We start from the raw sequence: 26,839 nt of genomic DNA on the forward strand, positions 1-26,839 counted from the left end.
TGCATTAAATCCTCTAATGACACCTATCAAAAACAAGAATCTTCCTCCTCATGAAAATTTATTAAGCAGAGCTCATAGAAAAGAGACATTCAGTAGGAGACATATTTTTTAAATATATACAGTACTGAATTATACACATAACATCTCTGTCAGTGACGAGAGTTTCACCCAACTGACCAACTTCACTGTGCTGAAAAAAATGTAACAAAGTTAAAGCCATATTGCCAAAAGCTCCTTTTGCTGCTGCAGCTTAGCCTGTTAAGCGAACCGATCTTACACACACCTCCAAATAACTGTATTGGTGCTCCAAAATACCCATTCTGGTAAACGCCATGTTATAAAGCCATTGAAATGTTTATATCACTCATGTAAGACTTTTTTTTTTGTACATTTTTTTTTCTTAAGAAAATGGCAGAGTATTACAAAGAACTACCAGAAGATCAAAGAATGAAATATACGTCATGCTATAAAAATGTTGAATATGGATAAATTTATCTAAACATGAACACACAGAAGATAAAAAAGGCTTTGACACTTGAAGGAAAAGGGTCTGAATTGAGTTTAGCTACGGAAGTGGAAGGATTTAGTTGAGACAAGGAGCTGAAGGACTTATTTACTCTTTCTCCAAAAAAGTGCAAAAGAGAGACGGGTGCCAGCTGCTACATTTGTGAGACATTATCTTTGTTTGCTGTCCTTGGTAATGACTTGCTTTGCCTATACTTGGAACTACCTCTCATTAAAGGTTTAATTCTCACGAGCTCAGAAATCTTCACCTACATCCCTTATTATCCAGTTCACTAACAGATCAGACACAATTCAATAGGAACAAAAAGCTCAGTCATGTACTTGAGTGCATGTCTACAAGGATGAGAACAAAAAGGATTCTCCTGCCACCTCTGTGATCTTCGTATTTGCCATAGCTGTCAACCAAGTATCAATTTAGATGCAAAGTGTGTTCCTAATGACACTACTGCCTACTACAAATTAGGAGTCTGTCTATGATTAAAGCAAGATTTTTTTTTCCACCACTAGGGTTCATCTGGCTTTCTCATCTACAAGCTCATCCTGTAAATATGCGGAAAGAGTGCAGGATGACAAAACGAGAAGGCAGTAACTCCACCATGAGATGGTCTGGTTGTTGCAAGACAATCCCAGCGCTCTGTTTTGTAACTATTCCTTTTGACTGTGCATTTGGGCTGCAAGTCAGTTGCTGTTATTGTTGTTTCCTCTTCCTGCCCACACAAAATATTTGCAGCATATTTCAATTTAAGTAAATCCCAAACAACCAAAACTGCCCACAACTCCCTTTGTCAAGTATTAAAGGACTATTCCTTATGCACACTGAAAATTCAAAGGAAATAGTGCTTTATGCAGGAAGATTTTAGTACGACTTTTATCAATTCTGTGACATTTGTTCCTGTTTTATTGCAAACTGAAGTTCAGTGACAATAGTAACTCAAGCTTAGCTGTCTTCACTTCTGTCAAAAAGCTGAGTGCAGAGCTTTCTCCTTTTTGCAGAGAGAGATGGACAGCACTAGATGTAGGCTGTTCAGTGTAATGATCTTTCTTTGGGGATGGGCCTGTTTTACAAATGCACATATATCACAAACAGGTTTAATAAAAGTTAACTACAAGACTGTGGGAAACAATGATGTCAAGAAATTCAGTATTTGTCTATTATTACAACTGTATTAACACAATGCAATTAAAAAAATAAAAAGGCTCCTTTGTTTCTGAAATATTTTCCATTTTCCATTTCCCATCCAGAGCAACGAGAGAAACAATGTATTTTACTAATCAGCTGGATTGGCATCTTGTATCGCTAATCATGCTAACCATTTAAATTAGGATAAGAATGAGATAAAAACAATGGGTAACAGACACATGGAAAAAGTAGAAGAGAGGGAGAAAAAGGGAGTTAATTAGTGGGAGACATACTCAGGTCTCTATTTTCTTTTCTTTTGTCTAGCTTTTACAAACAAGCATTCATATGAAAATATCAGAGATCCATTTTGTGTTCTTGTGAAAATTGAGGCTCAACACTCATATATTTCTGCATTGCCCTAATGAGAAGCATATTTAGGAGTATGCCACTGATTACTTTAATTCTCTTCTGTCTAACTTAAAAGCAGTATTTTAATGTATAGATTGATAACATGCACTATCACACTGAAGAAAATACAAGACAACTAATACATTCACAATAAGCAATTCCAAAGTCATGTTGAACAAAAAGATGCCTATAACACTAAATATTTCGTAAATGTTTGTATTTCACTAGCATAAGTCAAATTAAATGTGGGGTTTTTTTCCTTACACTGAAAAGTAATATGCAAATCAGTATCTTCTAATGTTCTGACCCATGGACACACATCTGCTGTTTTCACTCCTAAACATCTTCAAACTGCTGGTAAGATACACACATAACAGAAGCAAATTTTCCCATGATTCGCCTTAAATATTACAATTTTTTTCCTGTCAAAGCTTTGATAATTTATGCTTCATTATAGCCAGGGAGTGCAATTGTGGGTTATGCTACAACAAGGTCTGTAGCATCTGTATGAGCAAATAAGCACTTCGCATAATTCCATGCAGAAACTCTCCTGTAAACTTTATTCTAGCATTTTCTGTCTTAGGATATCATCATTACAAATCTATGCCTGTCAGTAAGATGCTGGGTTCAAATTAATTAGCAGAAAAAACCCATCACTGTTATCTGCATATTCTGTTCCTCACAGGCATAAATTTGATAAGCAGCAACTTAAAAGTTAAATTTAAGGACCCTGCAAAAGTTCAAATCTCTAAAGGGAATACAACTATTCTTTAATCCTATAAAGTCTACAACAGACTAAACTGAAGCACAATTAATATTACGCATATAAACTTAGCAGTTGAAAAGATAACTGAATTAAACTGTACACAACCACTTCAGACAATAGAAATTGTCTAAATTCCCCCTAAAACCACTTGCACCATTTTTACCCCAAATCCATACCACCCCCTCCCATATACCAGTAAGAAGAAAGACTCATAGATGCCTGAGGTGAAGGATGGTAAGCTGTATGAAATCTAACATATATATATATATATATATATATACGTATATATGTGGTGGGTTTTTTTTGTCCTCCAGCTCCTTTAGTTTTAACCCCAGGAGAGTTCACAAATCTACACTTTTTTTTTTTATTCTTTCTCACATGCATCTTTGCTCTCCCCAGTTTTCTTCAAGCACTGCTGGCTATAGGATCCCTCTCCACCTTGAATCTGCATGCTGGGTTGACTCTGGTACTTATCTGCTGCGGCGAGTGCAGACTCGCTTTATTAAAACACACACGCGTGCAAAATAAACAAAGAAACAAACAAATCTATGAACTGTATTGCACCCCTGAGGCCACCCCTTCAGCAATGGGCGTTCCCCACACGGCGCCGGTTGCGTTGTGCGGCTCCTCCGCGGTGCCAGGCCTGTACAAGGGCAGCAGGGCGGGGCCGGACACGCGCCCACACGGCGTCTCCCGCTGACAGCAACACCTCAGGGTGACGGCGTGAGACGGGCAGGAGGGCACCCGCAGGCCTTCTCCCTCGGGGGAGGGAAGGGCGAAGCCAACCCGGCACCTGTCGCCCAGGTGCCGAAGACGGAACGAGCTTCCCCTCACCCGGCGACAGCCTCCCCTTGAGGCGCAGTTCCTCCCAGCGCTTGGGACGTGACTGTCGCCCGCGTCGCACAACGGCTGCCGCGCCCCCGCCACCACAAGTCGCCCCCGGCTGCGCACGCGTGCAGAGGCAGCGTCACGGGGGAGGGGCAGCTCCCGCAAGGCTCTGCGGTCTCACGCGTCCCGCACCCCCCCCCGCCCCGAAACCCCCGCCCGTCGCAGTGCACAGAGGCCGCGTTGCCGTCGCAGCAGGAGGTAGTGCGGCGGTGGAAGCCCGGCCATCTCGCGAGCTTTGGCGCGAAGACAAGCCGCCCGCGGGCGGGCTCGAGGGGGAGGGCGCGCGCGCGCCATGGGGGGAGGTGGTAGGGCACGTGCGGGCGGGCGGACGTTGGGCGCCTCGGGGATTGGGACGCCCTGGGGGGACCCGAGTTGTCGGCGGCCTCGCTGCTCCCTGCTAGAGTTCTCTCCGTGGTCGTTAACGGCGGAGGTGGGGCCGTCCCGCTGCCGCTCGTGTCCCGCCTGCGAGTCCAAAGGGGCACGGCGCCGGCCTGGCGTTGCGTAGGCCGCGTTAGACCCCGGGTGGGTCGGAGGCAGGAGCCTGCGCGGGGGAAAGCGAGGGAGGACTGGGGCGCTTGAGGTTAAAATTCGAAGGGAAGTGACCCGCTTAAAAATCGTCCTTCTGCCGCAAGCTTAGAAGCTTAAAAGGCACAGTGACTTTTCTTCATGTGGTTGGCTTCAGTTGTCGCTTGACGTTCTGCATTCGTTAAATTTTAAAATTTTGTCTAATCTTTTCAGCTCTGTTCTGCTTGTTTACATTGGTTGTTTACCAGCAAAAGTAGAGGAAATAAAAATCCAATTGTATTGTAGGCTTCATGGCACACATGGTGAAACTAGTTAAAAATGAAGCTCCCTTATTTGATTTGGGTTAAAACTGAAGTTGACAATGTACCTGTGAGACCCTGCCTATGCAGAATCACACTGGATTTGTTTGCATTAGTAGTCAGGGCAATAATATGCTTTGTTTTTCTTCTGAACAAGTGCATTTCCATACATTACTGTTAATGGTCAAAGTCTTGCTAGGTTAAACCAGAGTTACGGTTGATTTCTGTGTCACTTCTATGATATCTTTGTAGCACGGAATGTTACAAGGTTTGCCTCCTACCAGCCAGTATGCCTGAGGTTTTTCATAATAGGATTTTGACATCAGCACTTTGTTTTTGTGAGCAGTGGTTTGAAGTTGCTGGAACGGTCCTTGGCATGTTTTTCAGCTAGGTAGAATGAACACTATTCGTCGTGTTAATGAAAAGGAACAATTTATTTGTTCTTTGTGTTACTAACAGTTTTAGTCCTTCCTGTTTCTGAACAACTGACTTTATGGTAGTGGTGAACAATACAGTCCCAGATGGAGGCTGCTGGGAGAGAGAGAGAAGCTACTGAACAGAAGTTCTTCCTAGAACTGGTTCATTGTCAAGTGAATCAACTGTTAAAGCATCTGTGTTTTAACTGAGAGGGTTATGAAGAGGGCCTTGTTGCAGTATCAGGGCCTTGATGTGCAACTACCTTTCAACTACTCTTTTTTTTTTTTCTTTTTTTTTTTTTTTTGATGTTTTTAAAGAAGTTCTGTTGAGGAGAAGTTTCTACTGTGTACTTCTGTGATGCCCAAGCAGCTCCTCTATTGATACTTCCTTTGTAACTCCATGGTGAAACATCTTCTGAAAGTATCAATTTGGTTACCACATCTAGAAGTCACTCTTAAGAAAATGTGGACTGCTAAAAGTCTTTGTAGTGCTCAAATACTGTTGCTTCCGTTGAAAGAAGGCAGATTGTGTACTTCCAAGATTCCAAAAGCTCAGCAGTTCTGGATTGGAATTCTAAACTATTGCACCGTAAGAGTGCCAAGTAACAGAGTTCAATTCCAGGTAAATATTTTTGTGCTGCTCTTAAGTGTAAGTGTTATGCATCAATACAGTGATAATATGACTTCTTTTAGAGTTTACAGAGGTAAGCTTTTGATCTTGCAGCCTTGTTTGTGAATTGAAGGTGCTTTTATCCAGGTAAAGGGGCAGGCAGTAAGAAGTTGCAGGAGAACCAGTGCTTCAGAATGAACTTTTTGTGTTTGATAGTTCTAAGTTGGGGAGAAACATTTTTTTTCAAATTATACTTCGGACAATGCTGCATGATAACTGACAGGCTTATTAGTTAGAGTGACAGCCGTTTAGTGAAGAATAGAACTGGAGTTCTCTGGAAAACTAACACAATATTGCACAAGAAAGGTGAAAAAAAAAAAAAGACAATTTGTATTGGCTTGTTAAGGGAGGATGAAAGCATAAAAATTTGATTATAAAAAAAAATCTGCGGGTATAAACAAACATAGCGGGAAAGGACACAAGGTTAAGGCTAATCTTAGACACTGACAGTTCCAAATGGGAAAGTTTTTTTTTTCGAGATGTCTAATTGAGTTTGTCTTTAAAATACACATTTCTGCATGCACTTTTATACATACTAGTACATTGTGGTTTCAACTAGGGGGGAGTGCTAAGCAATTGAAAAATTAATCTGGATGGTTTTAAAGATATTTTAATTGACTTTATTAATCTCTTTAAGGATAAATAATGTCTGGGGTTTTTTTAAATAGAAATATTTGACTGTATGATTGCAGGTTTCCAAGGTAAATGATAAACGATTGGTAATAAATACAGGATTGACTACTACTGCAGAGGGAACTAAAATAGATGCTGGAAAAAGTCCCAGTGGAGTATGTGATGAAAGCCAACATTCATTGGAAGGTATTGAACCTTTTGCCACCCTCTTCTTAAGAAGTCAGCCTTCACTGTCCTCTCTAGACATCTTGTGTTGATGATCAGGATGGTCCGCACTCTTAATTTGAAAGTTTCGTATCATATGATGTGTTTATTTTTTAATTTTAACGGGGTTATACACAATTTTTATAGGTTGCAAATACTCATGTAATTTTCCTAAGTGTCTTAATGGCTGATTGGATTTTGTGTTTTGTTTTGTTTTTTTTTTTTCTTCAACTTCATCATATTCTTTCAGTGCTTGTTCTGTGTGACTGGATAGATGCAAAACTAGTTTTCCTGTTCTCTTGCTAACAACTGTGGTTGACTCTTAAGCAGAGTACAGTTTATTGGATGGGTTATTGTTTTGTGTGACCCTGTTTTTGTCTGGGAGAATCAATTTCTTGAATATTCACTATGAATGGTCTGCAATGCCAGTGAACTTTTTTCCGTTATAAATATGAAAAAACAATTAAGCTTTCCTGTGTGAGTGGTGATTTCTGATTCAGGTGAATCAGTAGTTACAGTTATGACTTTTATTTTAGAAATGCTGCCTATCTAAACAGTTCTTTCCGTAACTGCTTGTTTTGTCATTTCTAGCTAATAACTAATCCTCAAATGTGCTGGTTTACGTCATACATTTTGGTTCCTGTGCTTCAGGGTGCTTAGTCATTCACATTCTATGAATTTTTAATTTTTGTTTGTGAAGGCTTTTTAGTCAATTGCTTTGGGCATTTTCAGCTTTTGTTTACAGGTTGGATGACAAGGGAGGGAGGTAGACTGGTTAATACATTGAGATGCTATACTGTGTATATAATTGCACAGGAAACAGCAGTATGAGAAACTGTTGTGCTATTTCTTGTGCATGACAATTAGCAAAACAGGACCTATCCTGAAAAAGCTATATTGTACTACATCATAATTCTGCTGTGCAGGCTTGTCTCCTTACATACATTCTCTTGTAGGTTTGCATTACAAATGGATGAGATACTGCTGAGTAAAGAAAAATGCCCCCTCCACCCTCCTAGTATATTTTTAATCTCCAGTGATTTTTTTTATTTTTTTTTTTCCCTGCAGATGTGAGAATATTTTGAATAGAACTCCTGGGTCTGTGTTTATTCCTGAACGCTTCTTCACTGTCTGTAATGAGATTGAACAGCCCCAGTGAAATTCTGTTTTCTTCCTGTGCTTATCTTTCCTTACGCTTGATTTTCTTGTAGACAACAGAAGCATACTTAGCCCTTAGCTAGTTAAAATCTTCATATTTTGAAATTTGGCCATCATGTAAGATGAGAATGTTTTTGAAAAACAGTGGCAAAAGCATTTGCTACGTCCTGTTTATTCCATATCTTCATAGTGTTTGCACTGTTGAGCTAAAATATACTTGCGTATCTTTTAAAGTTCATTGAAATTTTTTCTTCACACATGCCAATATGATAACTTCAAGTTTAACCGTCAGAACTTAGATTAAATCATCTAAGAATATTTGGTCTGAAGTCTTTTGGAACAGGTATTTCATACCATTTCTAAGATGACAAGATTTCTGCTGTTTGCTCAGGCAGCTGAAAAAATGATTGATGTCCAGATGTGCTTCTATTTCTGATACTCTGTAAGAGATTGGCAGTGAATAGTCATACTGTAGACTTAATTTTCTCTGTATGTCCTCTTGGGAGTTGTTGTAACCCTACTATTCTTTTTGATCAAAAGAGCAGTGATCTACCAGATCATCAAAGCAAAAGACATTTTTGAATCATACTGTCTCTGAAATATACCATTCTAACTTGCAAATCAAGTCTTACCATGATACATTTGCAAGAGTCAAAAGCAATGGGAAAGTTTATATTCTTATAAAAGTGAGTATCTTGGTTTCTTATTTCTTGCTTTTCTGATTTTACGGGACATTAATCTAATGAATGCTTTCTTATTTTTTCCTCTTACTCAGAGATTCCTTTCCAAGGTGGAATGACATTGCTTAACTGCATCTGTTAAGCACATAGTTTGTATAGAACCATGATTCTTATTCATCTGTATCCTCTTTATAGGTTGTGTTGTTACAGATTAGTTGTAAGAGGCCTTCAGTTCAATGTACAGAAACTCCCTGCAAGTAGATGCATAGTGCTGAATGAAGATGTTAGTTTCTTCTATATAATGCTTATTATTTACAATATCTATTTATTTTAATATTCTGTCACCCAGCAACAGGTACTAGCTATCACTTAGAACCTAAACATTACATGATTTTTCAGTTAACAACTGGATGAAGCCCTGAGCAACCTGATTTTATCTGCTAGCATGTCATCTTACCTAGTGGTCATGGAAGCTCATCATTCCTGCTCTTTCCATTTCCACACTAAAGAGGCAACTTAAACCAAAATCTATTGCTGCATATGTTTGCCTGTCTTCATCAGAATTGACACCACAATGTCTGTAGATGATTTGCTGAAGTAACATCAGCTATCTTGTTGCAAACCAGAAAAAACAAGTACAGTTCTGAGTATACTGATGTCCTTTTTCAGTCCCATTTGTATTGATGTATACCCAAATATGCCAGGATCTTAATGCAATACTAAGATAATCTGTACAATATCTGGTATATCTGTACAATATTATCTGTTGAATAGCTTGCTCTCATAATTGTAGTTATTTGCAGAAACAGAAGAGCTAATAAAATCTACTTTTTTTTTTTTTTTCTTTTTCGATAAACCACCCCTAAGGAGCTGAAAACATGCTCTCTGTGTTAGATTTAAGTTCTGTCCTTGAAACCTTCAGAGTGTGTGTGTGTGTTACATTTAGTGCTTTGTATTTTACTTTGGTGAGATTTGATTCTTTCTTATTTTAATAATAGCGGTGATATGTTGTGTGTTTTTTCTTTTCTAAAAAAGAAATCAGATAAGAATTTGTCTGTTCGTGATTAGTAATAATACTAGTAAGCAAATGAGTTCCAAAGATGAAAGAAAAAATGGCTTTCTTAGAAAATTCTATTGGGTTCAAGACTGTATGTGTGTAACAGGAGTATGATGACACAGTAGCCAGTGGTTTTATAATGAATTTTATTTTTACTCTAGGTCGATAATGGTGTTCACTTTCTAACACCATTATTTTATCACTTTTGAGGAGCTATTCTTATTTTCTGTATTCTTTTGACAAATCAGATTAAAATGTGCAGTTATGTTTTATATAAATATCTATATTTCTTGATTGAAAAAAGGATTTGTGCTAAGGAGTATTTTAAGAGTTGTTTTCAATTTTGGAGATGCTAAACTGCGATTTGTTTGATGTTAAATAAACTGCTTTTTTGTTATATAGATACAGTATATTATGTGTTCCGTGATGAAATAATAGATGTATATTATAAGATAAAATTAACTGATCATTTTTCTGACTGTGAAACTTTATTTCCACAGCAAAAATGAAACATATCAATCTGTCGTTCGCAGCGTGTGGGTTTCTGGGGATATACCACTTGGGGGCAGCAGCTGCTTTTTACAGGCATGGTAAGAAGTTACTGAAAGTTGTGAAAGCTTTTGCGGGAGCTTCTGCGGGATCACTGGCTGCCACTGTCTTATTAGCAGTACCAGAAAATCTAGAGGTAAATTAATAAAATCGTAGGTATAGGACATGATGATTTTCAAAGAATATTTTTGATATAATCATCTACTATTAAGTATTTTAAAAATGATTTGGTTCTTCTTTTTCTTCTTGCTTCTTATAAAAGAACAGGACTCATGTATATGTTTTCATTAACAAAATCTGTGACTTGTGGAAAGAAATGTTTATGAAGCAAATATTTCTTTATGACAAAATTCTGTCATACAAACTTTATATTTTAAGCAATGTAAATATAAATAACGTGTGTGTAAATGTTGAATTGTATGCAACCAGATATGCTTTAATATACTGCAATGTATTTGCACTTAATCAGTGTACATTACAAAGTTAATAATTGTTTTCTTGGCTAGAGGTAGGCTTGGTTAAACAAATGCATAGCACCATCCTTTCATCCTTTTGTGAAAGGAGATGAAAATGGTAGATGGACTGAACGTTCATAAAGTCAAAGAACACCACAGAGCTCGCATTTTTTTCTTTGTTGCTGTCCTTCATTAGACAGAGCAAAAAGTGGCTTGTGCACCTCCTTTAAACTCAGTACAGTTCATGACTTAACAGCAGCAACCCCACTGTATGCCAGGGAGGATTTTAACCCTCACAGTGTTCTGTTCTTACATGCTGCATACATGTGTGGTTGGTTTTTTTTGAAAGAGATGCTACGTTTTTCTCACCATGCATCTAGTGTCATGTAGACAGCAAAGTGATATTCAATGATTACTCTGTTACAGGTTCTGTAGGAGACCATTTGCTTGTATTGCTTTTTCCCTTTAGGTTAAGGCTGCTTTACCTTCCTGAAGTGCCTGTAGTGACTTTTCCTTAGAAAATGCAGAGGACTAGGCCTTGTCCGACTGTTAATATTTCTTTAATATTTTGAGTTACAATAAATATCATTGTTGCGGTGGAAAAAAGGCAGTTAGATTTTTGTTATAAGTACACTTAGGTTTCAGCCCAGTGAGCATCAGGTAGCTTACTGCAGGCTTCATTTGTTAGAACCTTCACTGCATTTGATTTAAACAATAGCTCCAGCCAGTACCATACTTTGTCACTTATCTTTCTGTTTGTTTCTGCTGTGATATGAACTTGGCTTGCTGTTAGCTATCCTTCTCTTGCTTTCAGCAGAAAGTTCTTCCCTGGCCTCTTTCCACTCCACCGCTCCCCAGGTGCAACCTTTTATGACTAGGTATTAAGATAATTCCACTCTGTTATGAAAGACAGCCTTACTTGCATTCTGTTCAGGTGTTACTCCTTTTCTGTAGCATCTGACTAGTTCAGTTTCAAGTTTGCCTGGTATAATGCATACCTCTGACTTTAATTTTTTATATGGTGAGCACAGCAGATGGACTTTTCTTAGCCCATGTACATTTTTCTGCTTTTTCTAGGCTCTGGGTATGAGTATTTGTTCCCAGCTTGGTCCAACTTACAAAAATCTTCAAGTAAAAATATTAGAAGAGTTTTTATTTTTGATGTTTGTGGAAACTAAGCCTATACTACATTGAATTGCATGGATTTTTCCTTGAAAATATGTCATTTTAATATAAGCAGAAGAATGCATCTTGAACTTTTTAGTCCTTTTGATTTTTTAAATTATTTACTTTTTTTGTCACTCTGTTATATTGTTTAAATGGAAAATTGAGAGGTATTTGGGGGGGGAATAATTCTTCTTAATTCTTATGGTATTTAAGTAAAGACAATGTTGTGTACTGAACAGAATTAACTTTTCATATCAGGATAATTATTAGCTTTATTACATTTCTAACTTGAAATGTTATATATCCACAAATATAACTCTTACATGAGTTGTTTTTTTTTTCCCCTCTCCCCAGAGATGGCTGTTAGGCAAGCTGTAATTGGGACTTTCTCCATCTCCTAGTCTCAAAGCTCTAATTCAACTTTCCCTTATCTGGGAAAGAATGTAACATTGTGGATTTCTTGTTTTGACTGTTGGTGTTCTAATATGACAGTTCGCAAATGTTTTTCAGTTGTATCTTGATTTCTTTGTCACTGTTGAAAAAGCATGGGACTTGAGAATTCCAGGGAGGCTTATAGAGTTATAGATAAGTACCTGTTTATTTCTAAAGTACTGTGATCATGTTTGATGTCAAGTTTGCTTAACTCAGTAGAAATAGTTAAAATTTCTAAACATGTCCTCAGTCAGTATTTAAAATTTAGATATGTTGTTTAACAGTTCTAGCACCAAAGTTATAAACAGTTCATAGCTGTAAGAAATTGTTGCTTTTGGCAGCAAGAATTGAGAGTCTAGGTAGGGTCTATTCTTAGTGCTTGTAATATTGAAAGCAGTTTTCTGTCATTCAACTAGGTTTGGATTCATCCAGCTCCCTGACACTTTATTAAAGCATCTTAGGCAGAAAGATAGTAGTTCTCAGGTGCTTCTATGTAGGGTTTGTGGGTTTCTTCTCTGTTAAGAGAGAAAGGTGTCTGAATGTGCCTCTTTGCAGCTGATTGACTACAGAAGAAGCCTAACTGCTTAATGTAGAATAAATTCAAGATGTGGTACATATAATTATTTTTATATTATTTGAATTGGCTTGGAACTGGCAATGGCAAGTACCTCCCATGGTAAAGGTACAAATCTTACCTATATGAAATGAATTGGCACAAATCTTTACAGTGATTGTTGTTTTAAGAGTGTACACCTGTTAACTTTTTTCATACATTTATGACAAGGCTATATAGAGAAAATAGATGCAAGAACTACATTTCTGTCTTTCATTTAGGTGACTGCTCTGTCATACAAGTGATATGAGGAAGTTGAACTGCTCTAGTCAGCTTCCTCTTGATCTTGTACTAATCCTCACCCCAACTCTTTTGCTTCTTGTTTCCATTCATTAAAACCTATACCCTTCTCCTCAATAGGACACATTTTCTTCTTCATTTTTTTCTTTTTTTCCCTTCTCCCAGTCACATCAATCATTTACTTTGTAATTAGCAACAGATTTGTTCTTCATGCAGGAAGCTAGTAAGCCAGGAACCCAAAATTACCTATAGATGGATCTTTTATTCTATAAACATGTGGTTATATAGGTGAATATGGGTATAATATATTTATTGAGTACTAATTTCAGAAATTTGCATAAAACTTGCTATAGCTTTTCCTCAGGTCCCTAAAATCATTAGAGGAGTCTGCATGAAAGGATTTAAAAAAGGAACAGGAATACTGAATAGTGAGTCTTAAGCATTCAGAATCATAATTCATTGTTTCACAATCTTTTTCGTAAAAAATAAATGCTATCTATTCCTTGACTCTCCTTTTGGATTCTTCTCACTCACACTTCAGGCTATTTTTCTGCAGTGATTACTGCTTGACATTTCAGCTTGCATAAAAGAAGTTCCCTGTGCAGTGGAATCTGTTGTCTGCTTTTCTGCGGTTGTTCTTTCTTTCTTTGTCTTCCATCATAGTATTGCAATAGTTAAGTACTCCCATAGTATTTTATTCATTAAATACATGTACTGGCTAGTAGGATTTTTTTGCATTAGTGAGAAGAAATTGTGGTAATTGTAACTTTTTTAATGCTTGTAAGCATCTTAAGGTACTTGTGTCTGGTATTAGTGTCAAAGTAGTTTTTACAATAAAATGGCTTTACGCTTCAAATACAAATGATTGTTCTTGTAATGACATGGTTCAGAAAACTGATTATTTAACATTGGTAATACATAGAAAAATAGCCTTTTAACTTTCCTTAATTGTTGAAGTGTTCTTTTGAGGATTTACTATTGTCACTATTTATTTACTTATTTAAAATTGGGGAACTTGTTTTATTAGAAATTGGTTTTGTTTCTAAAAGGATCAACATTTTGTCATGTGTATGTTGTTACAAACCAAGCACATATGGGAATTTTTTTTTTAGTTGTATTTTGTAGCTCTTTCTTCATTAAAGCTTTAGCCTCTAGTAGGTTTTACATACACAGTTAAACATAACTTCCAATAGATAAAACATCATTAATGGTGAATATTTTAATTTGCAGACATGTAAGCAGTTTGCCTATGGATTTGCAGAGGAAGTTCGAAAATTGGACTTTGGTGCTGTAACTCCTGGTTATGATTTTATGAAAACACTGAGGTACCTGTCTTAATTCACCCATAAGATCATTTTTCTGTAAAACGCTGTAAATGAAAATGGAGAGTCTGCATATTTTTTCTATACTGTGGGGAGCTCAGCACTCTTTTCTTTTACCCCTACCATATTTGCAAGGTTTTTAAATAACAATAGCGAATAATATTTAGCATTTTCTTTACTCTAGGGAAGGCATAGAGTCTATTCTTCCTTCTAATGCTCATGAGATAGCTGAGAACCGGCTCTATGTGTCAGTCACTAACACGAAAAATGGGGAAAATCACTTGGTTTCAAGTTTTGCCTCCAGGGAGGACCTCATTAAGGTAATGAAGTTGAATATTGCTGCTTTAAATAGAAATGCTTGAGTTTCTTCAAGGCTTAGGAGTGTGTTACTTGCTGTACAAGAAATCACGGTTTTATTCAAGCGATCACTTATACTATCAGTGGTGCTGCAACCATAAAATAAACAATTTGTCTTGCAGTTTCACAATTATTGCCAAAATTGTGTGTGTCCTTTATCTGTTTTTAAAGTAGTACCTCGAAGGCAAAGTCTATTTAAAAAGTAGCAGGGTAACTAATGGCTACAGTAGATGAGAGTAAAATAGAGAATCTCCAAATTTTGTAATGATTTGCTGAGTCTTTTTGCACCTCTTACTTCACTGATACCATTTATATTATGTTTAATCACAAAAGAAAGTAAAGGAAGTCCCTGTCTTGAAAAAAGAAAATAAAATCCAACAGTTTCTACAAGTCCTTGTGGGGAATAAATATAATGTGATGTTAAGTACCATACATAGACTGGATTTTAACTGTCACTGGACAGCATATCTTTTACTGCCCATCTCTTCTTTTGAATGCCACTTTTTAAACTTGGATGAGGATTGTATGCATAAGCCGATATTAAATGTTAGGAGGATTCAGATGTATGTAAAGCAAATGTTCTTTCTAATGGTCGATTATATCTTGGTGGCGGATGTCATACAGCAGAATAAAGGAGGAAATACAATAAGAAGGAATTCCTTCTTTCTCTATCATTGTGGGTGCTTAGAGTAAATAAAAACTTCCTTATAATTAATACTTAAAGAAAAAAAAAAGCACAAAATCTCAAAGTACGCATTGGAAGTTTGGCTTTAAAGTATCATTTAAAACAAATCTTGATGTGTTATTTTACACACGGTCAATCAGTTTTCAAAATTTGCAGGACTTAATCATGCAAAGATACCTATGCAAAAAGTTTATCTCAGATTATCCAGTGTTACTTCTAGCTATGGTAGCCAACAGTGACAAGAGCATGGACATGATTATTCTGTAGGTTTATAGATTTGTTTGCAGTGAAATCTTCTAACTTGAAGACAATTAGAAGCTTCAAGATGACCTTGGAAGTATATACTTTTTATTATTATTTTGGGAGTTCTCTAATTGACTTACCAACTATGTTACATTCTTTTGTTCCATATACTAGGAGTGGAATGAGTTGGAACAACAGTAATAAAATTCCAAATAATTACTCATTGGAGTCCATTCATATTGGCTGTTCTTGCAGGGCATCTTGTAATACATGTTTTGTGTGTACCTTTGGCTGCACACGTGTCATTTATACAGCAGTCTGAATATTGGTGACTACCCAGGTAACATGGAAGACGAGCTTGTTAGGTTTATGAAAGCCTATTGTGTCTCTCCTGGACATGATCAACTATATCCAAAGCATGGATAAAAGTACTGCTGAGCAGAGAGTGGTTTATAACAGCAAAACTTCTGTACTCTCTGCCAGAAATCTTTCAGCTTCCATATGCAATTGGTTTCTATGCTTAACAAGCCTTATGTTTCCGAAGTTTTTCATAATGGCTAAACTGAGGATGTGTTGCTACAATTTTAAGCTCTTACTTGCTTTTACTATTCCCAGTGGATGTGGAAAGGCAGTTAATAATCTACCACTTTTGAAATGGTCTTTACATATGTGAAGACAATCACGTACCAGGATTCCTAGACTTGCAGTTCTTAAACTGGAGGTGAGGGGAAAGAAAGGTGTGATTTGAATATTTGTGATAGAGCAGGGTACAGAACACTGTTGTGTTTAGTTTGGAAAGGTGGGAGCAGTGAACAGGAGTCTACGCTGGTCTGTTAGTGCTAGGGAAATACTGAAAGTGTTGACATTTAAAACTTATTCCTCTCCTCACTCTTGAGGTCTAAGTGACTTGATAAGGAGGGCCAACTGCTTTCTTCAGTCTTCTTGGAAAGAATTCACACTTTGCAGTGATCACCAGATTTTGACTCTTTTTTCCTTCCCTAAAGCTTTTGTCCATATTTCTTAGTTTAGAAGGGCAAAAAGTACTGAGATGGAGTTGAAGGACGGTGGAGACAGGGAGCTGGGCAGGGGAGGAAGCTGATGTTAGGAACTTGAAAACTCTGTAGGATGTCACTGTCACATTTGAAAATCTGGAGAGGAATAGGTTCAAGGGGGACCATATCTTATGCTTTTGTGATGGAAAGACCTGTCTGGTAGAGCAACAGCTACAATTTCACATTTGGAAAATAGGAAGAGAAATCCTTTTTATCTGAGCTCAGACAAAGCTCTGGTGCTTTAGATCACTGGGAAGAGAAATAGGCAAGAAAGAGTTCTTGAAGTGAAAGTTAAAACCTTCATGGAGAAGCTTAATTAAAACTTGCTAGAGGAGAGGTGTCTAATTCTGAAAGTAGCTTAATTTGTTGTAAAAATAAATGCAGCTCCACCAGAAAAACTCTAGCATTTTCTTCCGTAATCTCCATGGCTGGTGGCTTTTTTAGCTCCTGATCACCTTCCGTATAGTATATACTCAAAAATATAATCTGCCTTTGTTCCCCAGATTTGTCTCTTTTGCAGCCATGCAAGCACATGCATGCATATTCACTACATTTAGCCACGTGAAAATTTCTGACATATTGCACTTCATCCACACATCTACCCCTTCTCTTTGAAATGCTGGATACTGATTGTATATATGTATATATGGGTGGATACATAGGTATCGAGATACGCACATACTCTGTCATAGATATTGCTGTAACTGGATAGAAAGGTACATGTGTGTGCAGATCTATACATGACAGAAGAGATGTCCTGACCTAAATAAAAACCATAAAGTTCGAGAACTGCTGTACACAGCTATGTAGGCTTACCGCAGGGCAAATAGTAATTTGTTAAAACTTGAATGTATTAAATGCAAAGTATCAATAGTGATAAAGATACACATGAATTTTCAGGCTGTTTATAGTGTTTTGGAATGTTAAATTCTTAGAAAATCTGATTAAAAGAGTAAATACTATATAAAAATGCCAGCAGAATGATTGGGTTGGCTGCTTCTTTGACAATACCGTATATCGCCTTTTTTTTTTTTCAACATGTGCATATTTAGTTTCTGCAAAATTACAGGTTTACTACACATTGTGTAAGACTAAGTTCATACTCTTGAATCACATTAATCAATGAGTTAATTTGTGATATTTTGAGAGTTGTCACTGTCAAGTCATTAAAAAAACCTTATTGAATGGTTTGAGTTGAATTTTGACATACCACAAGATGACATTTTGAGATGACAATGGTTTCGTATAAAATGAATATATTGACTGATTACTGCTGTAGTATTTAATATAGATGAGTATGTCTGAAAATATGTATTGGTTTAGGATTAGTTTGTTGCATTTTCTTCAATTTTGCTCTCTATTCTTTCTGCTTGCTTTTCTCTAGGTCCTGCTAGCAAGTAGTTTTATACCACTATATGCAGGAATTAAGCCAGTGGAATACAAAGGAGAGGTAATTTTTCATTAACTCCCAACTGTTTTTTCTCTGTGTGTAAGAGCATTCTTCGTTTATTAAGTAATTATTTGATCTTAAGGGAAGGCAACTGCAGTACTCTGTTTTGTAGAATTGTTACTGTTTCTGTTGATACTGTATACTAACACCTGATGATGACCTGAGTTTGTTCGTGTGTTGTTTCAAAAATTGTGTGTGCTGAGACCGAAATGACCTCTATAGCATGAAGCTGTTTCCTAAAGATAATGTCTAATACTTACCATGGGAAGAAGCTTCTCAGTGAAGTTACTTCTCATAACAAGCTATTCATCAACTCGAAAATATTTTTTGCAATTGAAAGGCACACTATTCTGCTTTTCTGTTTAATGGAAGGAGTGATAAGGGAGGTTCTGGAAGACTGGGTGCTGCAGGAGTATGTCTGTGTTGATGTACATGTTCTTCTCATGTTCTGTACAGAATAACATGCTTACTAGGTATTTTCAAATCTCTTACCTATGGACAAGCATTAAAGAATAAACTTTTTTGCCTCATATAGCACACAGCTAAGAAGTTTTCAGAGGTGTTCACTACTATAAGAAAATCTTTTTACAGTTGCTTGTACTTGATTCAGGTTCAAGAACTTTTGTCATTTTTTACCTAAATATACTAACATTTTAAGTGTAATTTTGCCTGTTGAGTCTGTTTGTAATTACTAGGATTTTAATTACTAGAAACATGAAAATAGTTATTTCTTTCCTTCTGAGAAATATGTTACATTCTTTCCTTTATTTCCTCTACACATCTAAATGATGCCCTTAGGACATCTATAATCTTGGCAACCACCCTGGAAAAAAACAAACAAAATCCCTGACACAAACCCATATGCATTTGTTTCTAGCAAAACAAAGTTGAAGTTCGTTATGTCAGGAAGCTTGTCAGCGCTTTAGAATTATGTATACAGCAACACATATCAGCTAAAATGTTTGAAGGGTTTAAGTCAGTATTGCCTGACTGCTTGACTTAAATGGAGACTGCTTGTAGCTTCCCAGGGTCTGGAAATTTTGTTGGAGTCTATATATTGCTTGTGCATTTCAAAGGGCTTATGTGGATGTTTTAGGTTCATTCTGCCAGTAGTTAAAGGGAAGGAAGTGTCATTAAATTTTTTGTGGTGTTCTTTCAATTAAGAAATTGAGAAGTTGGCTCAGAGTTCTGTGCAAAACCTATTTAAAACCTGCTGCTATTATGATTTGTATAGGTATTGCAGTATTTACTGAAACACCTGCAGCCTCTTCCTAGTGGACAGTTCTCATTCCTACCTAACTTTATTTTTTGCATTCAAAAGTGAATTCAATGAATGTTTTGTGGAAGCTGGTTCTTATACTTGAAAACTTGTTGTGATTCCCAAAGCATCTTATCACTCTGCTACTCTCTACTATTTAGTGAGATTCAGAGAAGACAATTTCTGGGAATGAGGTTGCTTTCATTTATTGTTATTTGTTGGAATGATTAGTTCTGCATTTGTACACTTACTTTTCTCATACTCTGTGAAAAGGTGTATTTGTGGTTTTGGTTTTTTATTTGTTTGAAAAAACTGTTGCCTGTAAATGCATGTGACTTCCAGTCTTTAGTCCAAAATACCTAGAGCAGGGTGAGAGCAAAAACCTTAGGATCTCTCTTGCAGTAGTGTTTCCATGGTTTGGAATAGTGGGTAATGAGCGTATGCGGGTGGGTAATAGGGGCCCTAAAGCTTGCAGCGTAGAGTCAGATACACGGCATGTAACTTCATGATCCAGACACAGTAAGCATTGAAGTCAGTAAGATGGATTGGATATTGATTTTGCTGTGAGGCCACCTGCCATATTGGTATCATATTCTGAGTTTCCTGAAAGATTTACTGTAGCAGACCGATGTTCTGTCTGTCTTCCTTCACACTAGTTTCAGGGAGTAAATTCCTCAGACCTTATGATGGTCCATGGCAGCATGGAACTGAGCTTACTTCCTGCTTGCTGTTCAAATCTACTGGCCTTGACTATGCTTTAGAACAGTTGGTCTTGACATTCTCTGAGCTACATGTGTCTCCTGCGTACATATCACCAGGTCATCTGAGAGTTTTTAAAATGTGTTTCAGTATATTAACTGAGGTACATTGCATTATATGTGAGGAGCAGTTTTGCTGGAATAGTATCAGAAAACAGCCAAACCTGTTTCTAGCCTGTTCATACTGACTACAGAGAGTGAACCCCAGGGCAAACTGTTCCCAGTATTGCACTTCAGTTTTCTTTTTCAGGAAGCGTTTGACTCACACTGGAATTAGCTGGCGTACCTGGATTATGCATGTTTGGAGGCTAGACTTTTGGGGCGAATAAGCTAAATTGCATGGTAGCACAGACATAACATCAATTAAAAATAATCTGAAGGGAAAGGGAGTGTAAGATGATATCTGAGAATTTATAGTCAGTTAATGGCCTTAGCTGGATTTGGCTAGCTTTTTATCCAAGTTGGGTATTTAAGGTGCCCTTGGACTAGGTTTACTGTAACAGCAGGGCAAACTTACTCCACATGAAATTGTCTTCTTTTAGTTGGTTTGATGTCCTCTGAATCTCTGGCAAGGTTAGTCTTTAAACCAGGTAAAGATCTGCAGATGTTTGAGTTGACTTTTTCTGATGATGAGGCTGTAGTTTGTGTCACCGTAGTTTGTACAGAACAGCTTTGTAAAAAACATCTGCTGGTAACTGGGTAGATTCTGTTAGGTCCATCTTGCATCCTCAGTTTCATTGTTTGGTTTGGTTTTCATTGCACATTATTTAAGAACATTATCTTTGCACTGTACTTACAAAAGAGAAACTAATTTGTTGGAGTGATAAAGGACTCAGCATTCCGATTCAATGTGAATCACGCGAAGCCATTTATTACAGAAGCAAGCCTCCTTATATATGCAGCTAATCTCTGATCACGCATCCGTGCTCCAAGCATGCATTCAGTAATTGGATATCATCTATGTTCACGAGCTGTCCGCACGCTGAAGTCTCACTGCTGATCGGTCCGTTGATTTACGTCATGTTGAGGCCTTGTTATTGTAGAACTGCTTCTCTCCCATGGCAGGTTCTGTTTTCAGCTTGCTAAGTTGGCCTTGAAATTCCTTTGGGCCTGGCTAGTTCAGTAACGAATCTCCATCTAACAGAAACCCATCCACACTAATTGAGAATTTAGCAGGAATTTACCTCATCAGATAAGAAGCATTTTTTAAAAATTGGTTAATGGAATTAAAAGAATCTGGGGCATTACATCGCTTTATTTGCAGCATGTAAATGTTTTATTTTAACTATGTAACATGAGGGACTGTGGAGCCAAAATATTTTTGACTGAGAAGCAGTTTCACCCAAATGCTTGAAAGAAAATAAAATGACAGAGGGCATGTTGTCCAGGAACAACAGAATCAACAAAAGATAGTGCTTAATAAAAAATATTTCCCTTCCTTTAGTAAGGTTGTGATTATCAAATACATATTGAAGTTGCATAGGAGGAGAGGGGGAAAAAACCTAAATAATCAGAATTTTTTAAAGTAGGAGAGCTTTTAAGTGATAATAATACTAAGCTAGACTTGTTGTGAAAGACATTAATAATGTCGTCTGTTACGGTGTCTTTGACTTTGCTTAGGCAGGGACTCCACTGTTCTTGTTTCTGTAGGAATTGCCACAAAAAGCCACTTAGTATTTCAAAGAACATTGCATATAAATCAATAATAACATACCCACACACATAGGAAAAAGCCTTGGTGTTAGGTATGTTGCAGCTTTACTTACAGTTACTGCAGCAGTAGTGTAATTGAGTTCAAGAAATCTGAAGGATAGCTTTGTAAGATTTTGGAATTGTTGTATGATAGTTTGTGTGCGTGGGTGGGTTTGATTTTTTTTTTTTTTTTTCCATCCTTTTCTAAGGCAAACCAATCTCAATCCTAGGCACTAAGAAATATAATTTTTGTGGAAAATGAAGAAATTCAGTGGTGGATTGTGGGTACCGACATCAGCTAATGTCAAGAGTCAGGCTCTAAAACATAGGGCGAGGTGAATCGTGCTAGAAGTGTTTTCTGTCCCTTGATGATCCACAACAACCCCCTGCAGCGCTACAGGCTGGGCACAGAGTGGCTGGAGAGCGGCCAGGCAGAAAGGGACCTGGGCATACTGATTGACAGGAAGCTCAACATGAGCCAACAGTGTGCCCAGGTGGCCAAGAAGGCCAGTGGTGTCCTGGCCTGTATCAAAAATAGTGTGGTCAGCAGGACAAGGGAAGTGATCCTTCCCCTGTACTCTGCATTGGTGAGGCCACACCTGGAGTATTGTGTTCAGTTCTGGGCCCCTCAGTTCAGGAAAGATATTGAGGTGCTGGAGCGGGTCCAGAGAAGAGCAACAAGACTGGTGAAGGGACTTGAGCACATGACCTATGGGGAGAGGCTGAGGGAGCTGGGGTTGTTCAGTCTGGAGAAGAGGAGGCTTAGAGGTGACCTCATCGCTCTCTATAACTACCTGAAGGGAAGTTATAGCCAGGTGGGAACTGGTCTCTTCTCCCTGGCAGTTAGCAATAGGACAAGGGGACATGGGCTTAAACTCTACCAGGGGAAGTTTAGGCTGGATATTAGGAAGAAGTTCTTTACGGAGAGAGTAATCAGGCATTGGATTGGCCTGCCCAGGGAGGTGGTGGACTCACTGTCCCTGGAGGTTTTTAAACTGAGATTGGGCATGGCTCTTAGTGCCATGATCTAGTAAATGGGCTGAAGTTGGACCAAGGGTTGGACTTGATGATCTCTGAGGTCTTTTCCAACCTAGCCAATTCTGTGATTCTGTGAAGTGTAGAGTGACTAGTTGGATGTCAATGTGTAAAGTTTGGTGAGATGCATCTGATCACCAGATGTCATGTATGATGTCAGTGAATGCATCTATCCGTAGACTGATGTTGAGTTTTGGGTTATGCATGTTAGTACAGAAGGTAGTACGAATGTATAAATTATATTGATGAGAGGTGTCACAGCTGTCCCTGCTTACTACACTGGGATGGAATTTGGCTGTGGTCCCTGTGAAGTGTGGGCTTGTGCCCTTGGAGTGCCTTTAAAATCAATATGTGGGGCTCTGCAAGAAATTCATGGCTTGCTTTTGTTATTTCTTCCTCTTACTCAATTGCTATGGCAGACTAGATGTCTTCTCCATCTTAGGTGCCATAGTTGCTAAGCCTCCCTCCCATCTTTATCCTTTACTTTCCAGCTATTGCTGTCTTGTGTATATGTAAGAAGACAAGAGGCTCTGAAAGGAGAGAACTCATGTTTGGTTTAGCTTGTGCTGTCAGTTTACCTGCACATACAGATTGTCCAGCTCCAGGTTCAATCAGAGTAATGTTTTAGAGGAGTACGATTCTAAGATTCTGTGAACATGGTTCACATGTAATATTGACAATCTTTTCATGTGTGTTGAGAAACTTTGTGCATGGGAAATTGTATTGCTAAATCAACTAACAAGCCTTATCTGTAGCTTGATAAATATATTACATATGTATTTACACATTAGGCCAAACGTTAATTGGTTGAACCCTCTGTGTGTACATTGTCAGTTCCATGATTTTTATGCCTCATATTCAAGCTTATTCATGGTATTCTGAGAAGGCAACTTCTAATTTTTCTTGAGGGTGGGGTGGAGGAGTCAGGGACAGGAAGGGTGAAGTATTCAGTTATGAACATACTAAGGTTACTTTGAAAATATTTTTACTTTCTAATAGAAGTGGGTTGATGGTGGCCTCACCAATGGCCTTCCTATCTTGCCTGTTGGAAGAACTGTGACAGTTTCTCCTTTCAGCGGTCGATTAGATATCTGTCCACAAGATAAGGGACGTGTGGATCTTTATGTTAAATTTGCAAAACAAGATATAATGGTAAGTGGCTTGTTTATTAAATAACTTAAGAAGAAAAGGGGGTTGAACAGTGAAGGTTATGCTTATTTTTAAACGTTTATTTTCTGCGTATATGTCAACTTATGTTTGGGCATTTTCTTTTTTACAAATGGAGCGTAAACAACTTATTAAACACAAGAGAAGGAAAACGTAGAATAAATTTTGTCAAAAGACTGAAAAACTAAATAGAGCAAGTTATCGCAGGCTCTTAAATGGAAATAATCTAGGCTTGCTTTAAGTAAGGGTGGGTGGGGAAGCAAGACTTCTGGAGAATACCTCAAGAGAGGGAAACTCCAGAATACCATCATACTTACTGAAATTGGCTGCTCTAACTGAATTTAAAATACAAATTGAAGTCATACATTTGAAATAGTAAACAGTGACTTCTCACCTCATTGCTCAAGAGAGCTTATGTTAAGATTTTTAACATTTGTGACTGCAATGTTTTTCCAAGTTATTTTGTTAGATGTTACAGAAATATTTCTGTATATTGAAATATAGGCTAAGACTGATTTTTATGGCCATATTTTCATCATTGACATTTCTGTCTTTGCAAGCGTTGCCTTACAAACTTTAACCACTGTATTGCTTCCTTTGACATAAGAAAATATTGAATAGCATTAGACCTAGCTGTCAACAAAACTCCATTAGAAAGAAAAAGTAACGTTTAGCAATAATTGGTACTTTCTTTTAAAGTTTATTTTAGACAGGGCTTAATATGTTTTCTTAATTTAGTAAAGTCATCCTAAATTGAACCAATTTCTGAATCTTCATAGTGTTTCACAGATTTGAAGCATGATAGTACTGGGTAAATGATCATAAAGCATGAGATTATTTACTTCATATGTACTGAAGATATATGCATTAGCTTACTACATATTTCTTGATTGTGATTTGTTTCTAATATCTAGGGGATCTAGAGGAGGAAAAATGAACTGGCTATTTAGATTATGGATAGAAAACTAATTGTGGACTTACATTGCTTCTAGGGTCCTGCAAATGCAGGCTTGTGCAGAATCTCAGGCAACATTTTAAACTATTTCACTTGAAGCACTCTTAGCTTTTAGAGCTATAAAAATGTAAACTAAGAATAATTTTTTTTTTCCAGTAATGTTGTAATCTGCATAAAATGAAGAGTTGTGTATCTTAATTTATCTAGATTATAATGTGAACAGTTTTCTGTCTCTTTGCACCTCCTCCATCTATTAGTGTCAGAATTTGAATAATTGCTTACTTCAAATAATGAAGATCATTTTGATATTGTTTTTCAGAATTGTGTATAATAAATTATGTGGCTAAAGTATTAAATTAATCATATAAATGAAATGTTCAGAACTGTATTAAACCTAATTATATTTTTTTTAATTTGTTGTAAACAACTTGATAATATCATTATATCAAGAACAAAGTTCTGAAATCTTTTCACACCATCAAAATGACCACTTGAGATGCTGGGTAGTTCTTAATTTGTTGGTACCAAAAGCTGCATTTATACTCATATGGCAAACATTGCCTGGGAATTTTCCCAAGAATGTGGTTGTTTGCACTAGTAAGCTGTCAAAATATTTCCTTGCACAACTTTAGCATGTGCCAGCTGCCACTCTGCCAGACGGTTGTGGGAATGTTTCTGAAGTTAAAATGTTTCAGAAACTTTGGGCAGTTTTACAGGCAGACAGTCTGTCTTGGAGGCTGTGAGTTTACTAGTGTATGTCCAGACTGTTTATGCCAGTTTGTCTTGGTGCTCAACAGTGTACCTGGACATGGTTAATTTACTGGTGTAGACATAGCCATGAATTTTTAATTTTGCATGTGGTACATGAAACAGATAACTGTGTTGCTATCTGTTCTGTTAAGTCTAGATAAGTTGCTTTAATAAACTAATTTATAGCTTCCTGCTCTGTTGCAGCTATCTCTGGCGAACCTGGTAAGACTTAATCAAGCTTTGTTCCCACCAAAGCAGGAGAAAATGGAATCATTGTACCAAAATGGATTTGATGATGCTGTACGTTTTTTACTAAAAGAAAACTGGTTTGAATAGATGGTATACAGAAAGTTAACAAAACCTGATGGCTGTCAAAATGAAGCCCCAGGTATTCTACAGAATCTGGGGGATTGCTGCCCCAATTCCAATTTGTGAAAATAAAAATCTCAGTGGAATTGCATCTACATCTGTTGGCAGAGTATCAGTTGCACTCTGAAGACCTGTATGAACATGTCAGAATGGAATTCTACTTGCCTGGTGATTGTCTTGTTTTGAGGAGATTCAAACCTAGATCCATTTTGCTTCAGCTGAGTGTGGGATTTTTAAAAATCTTGTGTCGTCATAATTGCAGAAATTTGGAAAAGTCTTTTTTGATGTTATTTTGAGAGACAAATCAAGGTTGTACCTTAAAAATCAAAATCTGCACTGTTCACTTAGCATAATAGTTGTGCATTGAACAGTTGCATCCTATAGTTGGATGCTTATGATATTGCAGATCTAATACGTATCTTTCAGTGTTATAAGGACTAGAACACTTAGCACTAGGCACAAGAAATAAAACATTTGCACTCTTTATGTGTTGTTTTTTAACATTAAAAGTTCTTGCCATTTTCAGTGAATGATGTCTATTACATTTTTAAATACTAGTTGAAATTTGTGACAAAAATGTGATGTTTGAATGAAAAAAATATCTTGTAAAGAAGGGTATAAGAAAATGCTATATTTATTATATTTTCTTCATCTGCTAAAATTGAATAAATATATTTTCTTGAAACTTTTGTCAGTAGTTCATTTATTAATTTCTCAGAATGTTGTAACTACCTGATTATCTACAAAAAAAAAGTCTGTTGGAGAAAAGTGGAAGTAAGTCAGCAGGTAATGAACTCAGACTCACCTATGTCATTTTTTACCATTCACCTTACATGGACTGCCCTAAATGTGAGTTCAGAATTTTCAGTCTTAATGCTTAAATCCTAAAATCTACAACTGGGTATTTAAAAGCAAACAGTGTTTGTTTTTTAAGTGTGTTT

The 26,839-nt window shown here is 37.2% G+C and overlaps 1 protein-coding gene across 6 annotated transcripts; it reads left to right on the plus strand.

Annotated features, from left to right (window-relative positions):
• The first annotated feature begins 3,487 nt into the window (after positions 1 to 3,487).
• PNPLA4 (patatin like domain 4, phospholipase and triacylglycerol lipase) lies at positions 3,488 to 26,583 on the plus strand. Of its 6 annotated transcripts, none has more exons than XM_065862323.2 (9): positions 3,488 to 3,905; positions 5,266 to 5,569; positions 6,310 to 6,436; positions 9,850 to 10,034; positions 14,036 to 14,130; positions 14,312 to 14,447; positions 17,849 to 17,914; positions 23,657 to 23,809; positions 25,734 to 26,583. In XM_065862323.2, exons 2-9 carry the CDS (start codon positions 5,348 to 5,350, stop codon positions 25,863 to 25,865), a joined length of 1,116 nt encoding a protein of 371 aa, XP_065718395.1. In that variant the 5' UTR covers positions 3,488 to 3,905; positions 5,266 to 5,347; the 3' UTR covers positions 25,866 to 26,583. The 6 variants fall into 6 exon arrangements, with proteins under 6 accessions (XP_065718395.1, XP_071669166.1, XP_071669161.1 ...); XM_071813065.1 differs by having other exon boundaries at positions 5,269 to 5,569; XM_071813060.1 differs by lacking the exon at positions 3,488 to 3,905 and adding an exon at positions 4,048 to 4,229.
• Positions 26,584 to 26,839: the final 256 nt, after the last annotated feature.

This window comes from Patagioenas fasciata, chromosome 1 (genome assembly GCF_037038585.1).
Source record: "Patagioenas fasciata isolate bPatFas1 chromosome 1, bPatFas1.hap1, whole genome shotgun sequence".
NCBI lineage: Eukaryota > Metazoa > Chordata > Aves > Columbiformes > Columbidae > Patagioenas > Patagioenas fasciata.